We start from the raw sequence: 11,745 nt of genomic DNA, 5'->3' as shown, positions 1-11,745 counted from the left end.
GGAGAATGTCCACAGAGAGGAGAAAGCAAATCAGATAAATTGAGTTTGTTGCTAATCAGCTGCTAGGATTTATTTTCAAGTTCTAGGAACCAACTAAAACATCAATTAAAGAGTCATTGTTCTTCACTCAAGAGTCACATCTCCAGCAACACCAAGGCATATTTATTTTAGGACATAGCAAAGAAGGGGAAGGAATTTGTTGCTAAACAAAATTCCTGAGGCAAAATTGAGTATTTGCCATCCATTGGCAAAACAATTTGGTAATTTCATTTTGCTTTTCCTATTGACTGCTTCTGATTGCCAGTTTCTTTCCGGGCACAACAAATTCAACTTTAGCACAGCAGTTTTTAAGAAAAAGAAAACCTCTGTAAAAAAAGAAAGGTTATTCTCTTCTCCACTTGTCTTGCACCTCTTCTTACTAGTACTAACTATTCAGCCATTACAACTTCTTTTACACTTAAATAGTTCAGCTAAATGTCCCAAATATCGTGCACAACTTTTACTTTATCTCATTTCTCTTGAATTTGAATTGATAACCATTACTGGTACCAGGTAGTTTTTCATACTTAGCATAGCTTCATTGATTGGCAGAAATTGGCACTTTATTTTCTCCATCCCTCCTCCTTCCTCTTGTTTTTTCTGCCCTCTTCTATTTGTCTCTTTATAGTACTCTTCTTTTTTTACTTTGTTTTACTCTCTGATTCTGGCTTATTAGAATTGTCTGAACCAGGCAGGGTAGCAGTGAGTGTGTCAGAAAGATGGGAGGGATCTGAAGCTGTCACCAACAAGAGCAGCTTCTTTTTTTCATGTCTTCCTGAAGCGAGTGCCTTACCTCTTTTGCATGTCTGTAAAGGGCAGGGATGCTAGGGCTCAGCATATCAATCTTTTCCTCCAGCTTGGACAGGGAAGGACTTACATACCGGACTTATAGGAAGGAACAGGCTGTATCAGTACAGATTTCTAGAGCACAAGAAGTCACTGTGTAATATAACTGTAAAAGTCTCTGGAGTTCTGAATAAATGACTACAGATGTGACACTTCTGAGTGGGATTTGTCTCAAAGACAGAAAGAGCTGGAAATTGAACCCCACACCTTTTTTTCTCCTTTGAAAGGTTAAAGCAAAAGGATTAAGGATGCAACTTATGCTGAGATATTTTTAATTTTGCAGGAGAAAGTCAAACGGACAGATAAATTTGTTTTTCAGTATTTGAAAATGGGAGGATGCGGAGGAGGAAAAGAATGCTATCAGAAAAAAAAAGTATCTTTTACACATTACAATAGGTGTGGTAGTCACTCTTACTTTGGTAAAGCTATACACACCAATATTCAGGAAAACTTAGCTACAATATTTTACTAACATAACATTTCCCTTTGCTCCTTCCAGTTCAGCTAGAGAGCAAGTATGACACTGAGAGTGGTTTAACTTGCACACGTGTGTTTAAATCTGTGACACATTCAACCAAGAAGGAGGAGTGCAGATTTTCCTTAATTCTAAATGTGTGCTAATTGTTGACTGAAAACATACTTGACTTTTCCACTGCATCATAGTGGCACATATAACACTGGGTATCATCAAGGAGTTTGATCCTATTTGAGTTGTCAGAATTCTTAAGAGCTTATACCTGAAATTTATCTTCAGTAAACACATATGCTTCCTTTAATTTTAAAAAGGGCACAAGGAAGGACTAGACTATTTATTTAGCTCCAGGGTGCCATCAGTTTTGATGTGACTGTTTCCAACTTGAATAGATAAAAACTCAGGATTCCTGGAAAGAAAAATCGTTAGGAATCCTTTTTGTTCTGCAAAGGTATTATGACGTGACCATATTTATACTGCTTTATAAAGTAGTTAACTTTTAGGTTGATCTTCATGTGTTACATACTCTAAATGCTATGAAAAATGCTGAAATGATTATGTAACCTGCAATATAAATTATAGGAAGAACCTCTCTAGGCTGCATAAGTGTGGTTGGTAGGCGATTCCACCATGGAAGGGATACAAAATCAAAGACCCTGAACTTCAGAAGGAGCCTACTTGAAGTTCAGTTTCTTTGTCACTGAATGGGAAATAAAGCCTTCTTTGTTCTCTTGTATGAGACAATTACCCCATGTACTTAAATATCAAATAATCTTTCTTCATCATTTGTTTTATGGCAGTAATGAATTAACTGTAGGAGTTATCTACTGATTGATATCTTGATATAGGTTCAGGACATGATAAAGTTTAGTAATGTTTCATTCTGTAATCATTATATTCTGTAACTACCTTTATTCCTTATTAATATGCCTCCTTACTGAGAAGGACTTCAAGAATAAAAGACTGCATTTCAAAATTTTTTTTTATGTGAAAAATGTCTTTACAGTATTTGCTTCGTGAATGTTTTCCCCTTCCTCCTTCTCTGCATTTTTCTCTGGCTTTTGCACTTCATAGACTGCCAGCTATTTGGAGCATACATGTGTCTTTTATGTTGGGGCAGTGATACATGCTGCACAAATACGATGGGCTGTCAGAAATGTGCCTGGTGATCACACTTAGTACAAATTAAACATTTCTAAACTATTTCATGTTTTCAAGTGAGTACCTGACCAGTACCAAGATCAAAGTAGATGCAAAGCTTTCTTAAAGTCACTATATGTATATACATACACATGTTGTCATGCACTTCAGGTACCTTTCTTTGGTTTAAACTCAAGAATCGTGTCTTTGTTGTATCTGTCATACGAACACTGCCTGTCTTCCAAGTCTTCTCTTCCTTATGCCTGCTACATAACTCTCAGTAATTTCTTTCTTTCCATGGAATGGCATTTAGTGATTGCATGTTCCCATATTATAGCATAAAATATCAGGAGGCTTACTTTTGTTCATGATACTTCAGGAAAATTAACTTTGGTAGCACAAGGGAAGAGAGGTTAATGAAAGGAGCTACAATCTCCTTCTCCCAAATATCATGTGCAGCTTTATTTTTAAATTGTCATTGGATTCCTCTGTAACACACACACACACACATTCCTCTTCTGTGTGTATTGGAATCTCTTTATTAATTTGTGGTGTTATTTTTGATGAAAGAACACAAAAAATAAATTAGTACAAGTCAACATGCACTCTGTTAGTATATAACTCATAATATTGATTTTTTTTTTTTATTCCACAGAGTAAAGCAGTCAAAAGCTAAAGTGAATATTTAAGTATGTAAATAAATCAAAGTGTTTTGCATATTTGACATGGTCACTAATCATGGTTTGATTAGTAAGCAGTCTGGCACATACAATATCATTGGTATTTGATAGTAGTATGTTGTTAAATGGCTAGAATCTATAATTCTTACAACTATACACAATAGAATCTATATGATTACCCTAATTAAATCAACTTGTAATCATTTTGATGGTGAACTGAGAACTGAGTGACTATGAGGGGTTTAACTGTGTAACTTTATGTCTGGGTAGTATGCCATGTAGTCAGATGCCTCTATATGTTTCTAAAATTAAGTATCTGCATATGTGTGCAGAGGTAAGAATGTCCTAGACTCATTTCCTCTGGCTGCCTTCGTAGGAGATACATTCTGGTTTGGTTTGTTCTATTTTCATCATTGAGGCCCAATAAATGATTACATCTCTGAAAATTAGGCCTACAACTTTTAATACGTTCAGCTTTTCCTTTGTTTGTCTTATATTGCTTGTTAATAAAAAAGAAGAATCTTTTATAGCAGGGCAAAATATTGTGCAATTTGTGCTTATAATGCATTGAACATTTGTTTTAATTGATGAATGTGTTTTATTAAGTTTGGGTTACGTTAACATTTAATTTCTCTCTTTGTTGTACTGGTTGAATTTTTATGACCGTGTGACTTGAAAAACAGTGATGGGTCATGACGGGAAGACATCTATAGGGATGTATGCAGAGAAGAAAGTGAGGGATTGCCATTATGATCATACCACATGACACAAGAAAATGCATATGTTGCACTCATTCATTTGGGGCATGGGCAGCCAGATAGAAAGGGGACGGATTTCTGTGTCACATGCTGCTGGTATAATGAGTATAATAAAGTGCATATGTGTTTGTATGGAGGTTTTCTGAATGCATTAAGAAAAAGCTGTGGGTTTAGCAGTTATTCTATGTGGTGAAACAATGCAAATTTTCCCTTTTTTAGATAATACTCTCAGCATATTGGCAAAGCATAGTGGATTCAGCCGGCAGAAGCAAGAAGTATATCTACTGCCAATCATAATAAGCGATAGTGGGAATCCTCCCATGAGCAGCACTAGTACTCTCACTATTCGAGTCTGTGGTTGCAGCAGTGATGGCATTGTCCAGTCCTGTAACGTTGAAGCATACGTACTTCCCATTGGACTCAGCATGGGAGCCCTAATTGCAATATTAGCTTGCATCATTTTGCTGCTAGGTATGTATTCATTTCACAGCCTGGTGTTCAAAATTTTTCTGATTCCTGGGTGGCTGTAAGTAAGCAAAGAAGTCACATAGAAGGACATACAATCTAATACAACGTAATGTCCAGCAGCACTGAGAGACCTGTCAGGACTTCATCCCTACTGTACTGAGAACTGAACGAAAGCACATAACACAAAGTCCCAATCTACACAAGTTACATAATAAACAGGTATGGAATATGAAACTGAAAATCCAATCAGGTACGTTAAGGAGCAAGGTGGACACAGTATATGCTGCACATGATGGAAAATGGATTTATTGTATCTTCTAAGACTTGTACGAGTTTATTCTGGATTGTAATGGCATAAGAGACATTACAGTTTTACAAGGCAAGAAGCACTGTATGTTTTAATAAAACACACGATTTCTGTACGATATCAAGCAAGTGAGGGAGAGAACAGTGAAGGAAGAGGTCTATTTCTGCACTTTGCAGCTTCACTTTGTAACTGAGATTTACATCAGTAACTGAGATTTCAGCATTAAGCTGCAAAAACAACAGTGTAACCAATTTAGAGCTTTTTATGCATCGGTCCATGATTCTGAAATTGATGTATATAAGCTCTTTCTTTCTCCCTTACTGTCTCATTCTCTTTTCAGTTTTATAGTGTGAGTCTGTTGCAACACATAAAAAAAGACACCAATTTCCTTCTGTCATCAGGGCTATGTTTTCAGAAAAACACCCTCTAATTTTGGAAAACTCCATCCATAATGTAGATCGTTATAGACTATGTTCAGTAAATGATGATAGCTTGACTTCACTAAGGTTTGTAACTTTTCCAAAGGGAAAAGTTGTTGTCTAAATTCAAGGCTCAGAAATGGAAGTATGCGAAATCTTATTGCTTATATAAAGTTGAGCTTCAGATGTAAATATGAGCTGATAATAGAAAACTAGAGGACTAACCAGAGCTTCTGATCAAATTTTCATCACTTGAATAGGGTTGAAGTTATAGGTCTTCCAGCTTTTCACTACCCTTATTACTCTTATTTTCACAAAAAGCAACCTATCACCTTCCACAACTGCGCTTAACATGTAGTGCTTTGACTGGAAATTTTTTACCTAATCAGCCTGTGATGCTTTCTTTGCAGTCATCGTGGTGCTGTTTGTAACATTAAGAAGACATAAGAACGAGCCTCTAATCATCAAAGATGATGAAGATGTGAGGGAAAATATTATTCGCTATGATGATGAAGGAGGTGGAGAAGAAGATACAGAAGCATTTGACATTGCAACTTTGCAAAATCCGGATGGAATTAATGGATTTTTGCCTCGTAAGGATATTAAACCTGATCTTCAATTTATGCCCAGGCAGGGTCTTGCACCTGTTCCTAATGGTGTTGATGTTGATGAATTTATTAATGTAAGGCTTCATGAAGCCGATAATGATCCCACGGCTCCACCATATGACTCTATCCAGATTTATGGCTATGAAGGAAGAGGGTCAGCAGCTGGTTCCCTTAGTTCATTGGAGTCCTCTACGTCAGACTCAGATCAGAATTTTGACTACCTCAGTGAATGGGGTCCTCGCTTTAAAAGACTTGGAGAACTTTACTCAGTTGGAGAAAGTGACAAAGAAACTTGACAGTGGATTACAAACTTTTTCACTGTTGACTTAATGATCATGTAATATTCTAGGGCCACTGCTGTTAGTGAAAACCAATGTGGCTTTTTGTTTTAGAGGCAAGTTTAGCGCCAGTCATCTATAAAATCAACTACATTGTAATGTTGAACCAAAAAAAAAAAGTATATGTTAGGAGGTTAAGTCTTGTGGAGTGTGAAGTAAAGTATGTGGAGTGTCTAGAAGTCTTTGGATCTTTGATATTCACTTGACCACTCTGAAGATGGAGATTTGGATCTTTGATTATCTTCAGTGAATTGAAAAGAACAAAAAGAAATTGGTGCTTTCTTAGAAAATGGACTTGCAGGGATTTCGCTGTTGAACAGTAGCTCCTGCCAGTATGTGTAAAGCTAATGGTTTGTTTCTGCATTGCCAACAAAGATCCCGCCACAGAAATGTTACAAGCAATATCTTGGTCTTCTTAGCAATGCTGAATAGATATAGCATTGTAAATTCCTACTGGCTTCTACTGTGCAGTGACCATACATTGTACATACAGTAATTGTTGGCCACGTAACCACAGACTGAATATCATCTTTAAATATTGTGTCAAGCCTTAAAATATTCACATGTTCTTAATCCATTCCAGTGATGGGTAATAAATCCTACTAATGTGCAGAGATTCAGAGGCAGGGCTACAAAACCTTGCTTTACAAAAGGATCTTTTTCTAGAAGAAGGATCAATCCTGTGCTTCATCTTCTGAAAGGAAAGAAAAAACTGTGAAAGGGGATGGACTTACATATATGAAAGAATTGCTGATTTTATTGCTAAAGATCGAATTTATTTGTTTAATCTTTGAAATAAATATTTTATTGATGTCCATTACTGCTTTTATTTATTAAGACTGATAATCTATAGAGTAAGATTATGAAGAAAACTAAATTATATCCGTTAGATTTTTTTTCTATATATAATGAATGTTTAATACATGTACATTTTGAAAAGAAAAATGACAAATTGTTGCAGGTTAAAACAGTAACCTATCCATTTGCAGTAGCTGAATTTTAAGAGAATGCTGGCAGGCATAGAAGTTTCCCAGAGAAAACTTTTGACAGTTTTATATCTTCTTCATAAATCTAGTACCTGGTGTTTTTAATACAAGCACAAACAGCTGGAAGTAAACTGGTTCATGTGAATATTTAAACTATAGACTTTTAGAAATCCACACATAACACAGTACAGTAAAAAACATGCTTATAGTTCTCCACTGTATTAGAGCAGGAACCAGTGTGTACATAATTTTACTGCTTATGTTATTAGCATTTCTTTTCTATAATATTCATAGTGATGCACCAGGGCTCTTGCACACAGAGAAAGAACAACACTAGAAGCTGCAAGCATACTCAATTTGTAATGCAAACTTGCCATTTAGAAGTAGCAAATGTATAATAAAACTACGTATTACATGCAAATCATTTTAATTTTCTACTTTGTTTTGAAGCTATATTATTGTTTGTTTATTTACTCCATGTATTGTATTCAGAGAAACTTCTGTATTGTTTCCTACTTTGTGAAATATATTTTTATAAATACTTTTCTTGTTATTGCTTTTCTTTAAGTTTTACATGTACACTGCAGAAAGGGATCTGCCTGAATAACTTCACAGTGTGTTGAGGAATGTAGTTCCTTCAAAATCATTTATTTATTAGTTGAATACAGTAAAAATAAAAAAGGATAATATTTGAAGCAATTTTTGACAGTGTTTGCAGAGTTAGATATGCAGTAGCCTGTGACCACAGGCTTATGTGTGCCTAATTCACTGCGCCATGCTGAAAAATAACCTCACACATTTTTTGTTAAAGTATTGTTAGTAAAAGCAATCCCCTCTTTTTAAGATCCTCAGTAATGTTTGTTCTGCAAACAAAAATGTCTTAATGCATCACTCCCAATTCTGCCTGTATTTCAAAATGGAACCATTTACTTTGCTTTAGCTGTAACATGGCTGGTTTTAATAACTAATTTGCGGACAACTAATACGGTGACACCACTTCTATATGTATTATAAAGATTTTATAGAAATTAATGAAGTATCCAATTCATTTAAGTTACATGGCATTAAAAAAAATCCTCTGAATAACTTTATCTAGCAATTTTGGTAATACTACAAACTAAACAGTGAAGGCATCTAAAGACAGAAAAGAAGCAGTCATCAAGATTTCAATGAAGTGACACATATTTATGTAAGAGACTGTAATAGCAGCCAAACACATTCTTACTAATCGCTTGCACCAAATGCCAGGGTGTTCTGATTTGCCGTGCCAAATCTAATAGTAGTGTAAATGCAAAAGCCTGATTTGAAACTTAGACAGAGCCAATTTCTAGTCTACATCCCACTCCTAGGAGCAAAGGAAGGTGCTGAGAGATATGGATCACGTTATTGTCTATAGTCACGTAAGCGTTTAGGGCAAGTAGCTCTGACTATGAGTTATAGTATATGCTGTAGAGTTTTGCAGAGCTCTTTTGTAGGAAAACTCACAAACGGATAACCTTCTGATTGCCTTTTTGATTGAAAGTTCCATCTGAGACCACGACAGCGCATTCAGTAATAAGATTTCCAGGAAAAAAAAATCCCATCACTGGCACTGTAGGAGAGGCAAAGCATGACAGAAATGTGATCATTGTCAGTCAAAAAGAGATGGTAGCTACTACTGGTGGGCATAGCTGTAAATTGTGCATTTATACAGGTTTTAAACGTGAATATCTACAATGCAAAGGGGACAAAAACATTAATGAATTTGTGATCTGTCAATAGTGACGTGCTATTTCTTGAAGTCATTGCTACCCCACCAAAGGGAAATGATTCATTCTGCCAACTAATTCTGTGTAATTTGAATATAAAATTTATACCAATACATGTTAGAGGGTTAAATGTTGATCATTCAGTTTTCCAGTACTTGCTCCTTTTAGTTCAGTATAAAATTGTTTTGGATAAGAACGGTATTTAGGGGGATTAGAATCATATCGTCCTACATTTCACATCTAGATTTAGACATATTAGTGACATTCTTTTTAAGCATGTAAAATGGTAATTCATCTTTTTCAACAACATTTAATTAGCAATTGACTCATTGTAAGTGACAAGGAAAATGCATTAAATTAGAATTATTAATACTGATAAATTTGAGAATTAAATTCTTAAAATCTTTTACAAGTGCCAAGCACCTTAAAGTCCCATTGATTCTGGCTTGCCTTCACCCAGCTATGTCTCATACTCATTTGTCAGAACTGCTAAAGTAAATCATCCACACGTAAAAGCTGGAATTCTAAGTTTTTGGCCTGAACATTGTCCAGACACAAAATTCAGCTCAGGCATTTCAATATGCAAGTACTGTGAAGTGAATGTGTATATATATTTACTAATTATAACTCAGATGACTAAAGGTCTTCAACATGTTCTGTCCTTTGCAGTAACTGAAAGCATATGCTGTTTGTGTGCTGTGGCCTTGAAATCAAATCATGGAAAGCTCATTTAGACACAATACAGTTTTCACCCAGTATCATTTATACCTTTTTGTTGATGATGAATTTGAAATGACTGTGAAATATACAGGAGAGAAAATGGCTGAAGATTTTCATTTAAGTCACCAGTTGCTGATCACAGGAGAAACATTTAACACTATGGCAACTCCAAATACCATCAACTATGTCGCAGCGCAGCAGTAACAATTCTCAATCTGGAGAACAGACAGAATGTCTGCAAAATAGTATGTTTGAAATAACTTTATTTGTACAGCTCTGCTAGAGGTGGATTTGCTGATTTTAATACACAGAGAAAAATAAATCAACTATACAGCATCCATACAGTTGCATGTACCTACATATGTGTGTGGCAAATTTTTTAACAGCCTGCATGGTCATTGAATTCTAGAAATGGATAAATGGGCTTAGAAAGCTTCTCCAAGGTCTGTTCAGCTGGAGGAAACCTTGGCAGTTCGTCTGTTTTTGTATCTGATTTTCTGGGGATATAATTTCAATCTTAATTGAGCCATTTGACTGTTTCTCTCCTTTTCCCTGCCCCTCTCTCCACCAGTTCACCTATCCTGAGCCATAATACTGTGAACATAATGTTAGGAAGTAAGTTCATTAAGACCACATAGCTCTTTTTTAGCTAGTTTCAGCTGGTATGTTCAGTGACTGGAAAGAAGCAGGTAGGCCGGGATAGTTAAGTTCACCAAGCTCTCTTCCTTCTCGCTTATTATCCTACTTGTGTTTAAAAAAAGCCAAAACAAAAAAACAACAAACAACTGTATGCGAGTGGCTTACTTTTCGGATGTAGTCAGAGGACTGTATTGTTACTTGAATGAGTTCAAGTGCTGCATAAAAAAAATAAAAAGCATGACTAGAAGTAGTACAAAAACCTATCATAGGAAGACTTATAGTGAACAGTCTGGGTTACTTATACCAAAGGACTGTTTCTCTATTTTAAATTATGCTGAAAAATCTAAAGCCAATGATGGTGCTTTTTAGTTAATAGGAAGAATGTTCAGTAGTAACACACATTCACAAGTATTTCTGACCAAGAAAAGTGAAAAGAGGTTACCCAAAATATCATTTTTCAGATTTGGAAAGTTTTTAGTAGTGGCAGGATGTCCTAGTAAATTAAAGCTTAGTAAAAGGAAAAAAAGAGTGGGGAAAAAACCCTCACCATTATTAGAGTTTGCTTTCAGAATGTAGCAGGTGTCATTAGCAGCAGAGAGTATCGATGGAGTGAGCAGTGGGAGCTTTCTGTAGTCTATCGTTCAGATAAGCTGGACTTGTATTATTTCTACATTTGTACACTATTTGTGCAAGATAATATTCTGGCTTTGCAGAAGGTGGAAACCAATTTAACTTGCTGTATAATTCACTGTGATGGGTTTTGTAATCACACCACAAAATGAGTCTAGCTGCTGTATTATACAATACTGATACTGGCTGATGTGCTGCAGAACTAGTCCCTCTCCAAATAATGTCATAGTATTCTAAATGAGAAATTATAAAAGCCCTGACAATGCTTTTTGTGCAACTGCAACTAAGACATCTTCCAAAACGGCTAATAAAAGCAAGCTGAAGTACAGTTTCTGGCAGAGCCTTGTAAATGTGCTCATTAGCATTGCAACACAACCATTCCTTATTTTTTATCCTCCTACCCCCCCACATTGCAAAAATTAAACCAGTGAAATGAACAAAATGAAAATTTCAACCTTCTCTTCAGAGGGGATATGTAATAATTTACAAAATTCCCTTTCTTCTCCTTCCACTATTTCAGATGCTTGCTTGAATGAAGTCTGTGTGATGATGACGGGCAGATAGAAAGGATGAGTGGAGGTTACTTCTTTCATTACATGAATGGAGGAAGCATTTATGGTATGAGGGCAGTAGTACCCTCTCCTCAAAGTCCTGGAAAAATAAAAATCTTGCAGATGTTCCTCTAGGGATATCTCATCATGCCACATATATCCAGGGAAAGATTCTCCTCAATGTATACAAGACAGAACTGTTCTTTTTCTGTGCACTCCCAGCAAACTACTTAAAGTCCAATAGTGGCATCTCAAATTCTTATTCATCAAATGAACATGGGCCAGCTATTTTGTGGTAGTTACCTATATGCAGACTCACTCCATGGTGCTTATGAACATATAGATTTCTTTCTTTACTCATGTGGAAAGGTTCTGATTTCTGAAGTTTGGAATAAA

The 11,745-nt window shown here is 35.8% G+C and overlaps 1 protein-coding gene across 1 annotated transcript in view; it reads left to right on the top strand.

Annotated features, from left to right (window-relative positions):
- The window catches only part of CDH8 (cadherin 8, type 2), a 151,961-nt gene extending 144,359 nt beyond the window's left edge, over nucleotides 1–7,602 (top strand). The window contains exons 11-12 of the mRNA XM_009320251.1: nucleotides 4,155–4,406; nucleotides 5,540–7,602. Of these exons, the coding sequence (XP_009318526.1) occupies nucleotides 4,155–4,406; nucleotides 5,540–6,033 (746 nt within the window). The 3' untranslated portion in view covers nucleotides 6,034–7,602. The remainder of the gene's footprint in view (nucleotides 1–4,154; nucleotides 4,407–5,539) is intronic.
- Nucleotides 7,603–11,745: the final 4,143 nt, after the last annotated feature.

This window comes from Pygoscelis adeliae, unplaced genomic scaffold, assembly GCF_000699105.1.
Source record: "Pygoscelis adeliae isolate BGI_AS28 unplaced genomic scaffold, ASM69910v1 Scaffold62, whole genome shotgun sequence".
Lineage (NCBI taxonomy): Eukaryota > Metazoa > Chordata > Aves > Sphenisciformes > Spheniscidae > Pygoscelis > Pygoscelis adeliae.
Note: the sequence above shows the minus strand (reverse complement) of the source record. Positions and strands in the feature narration are given on the sequence as shown.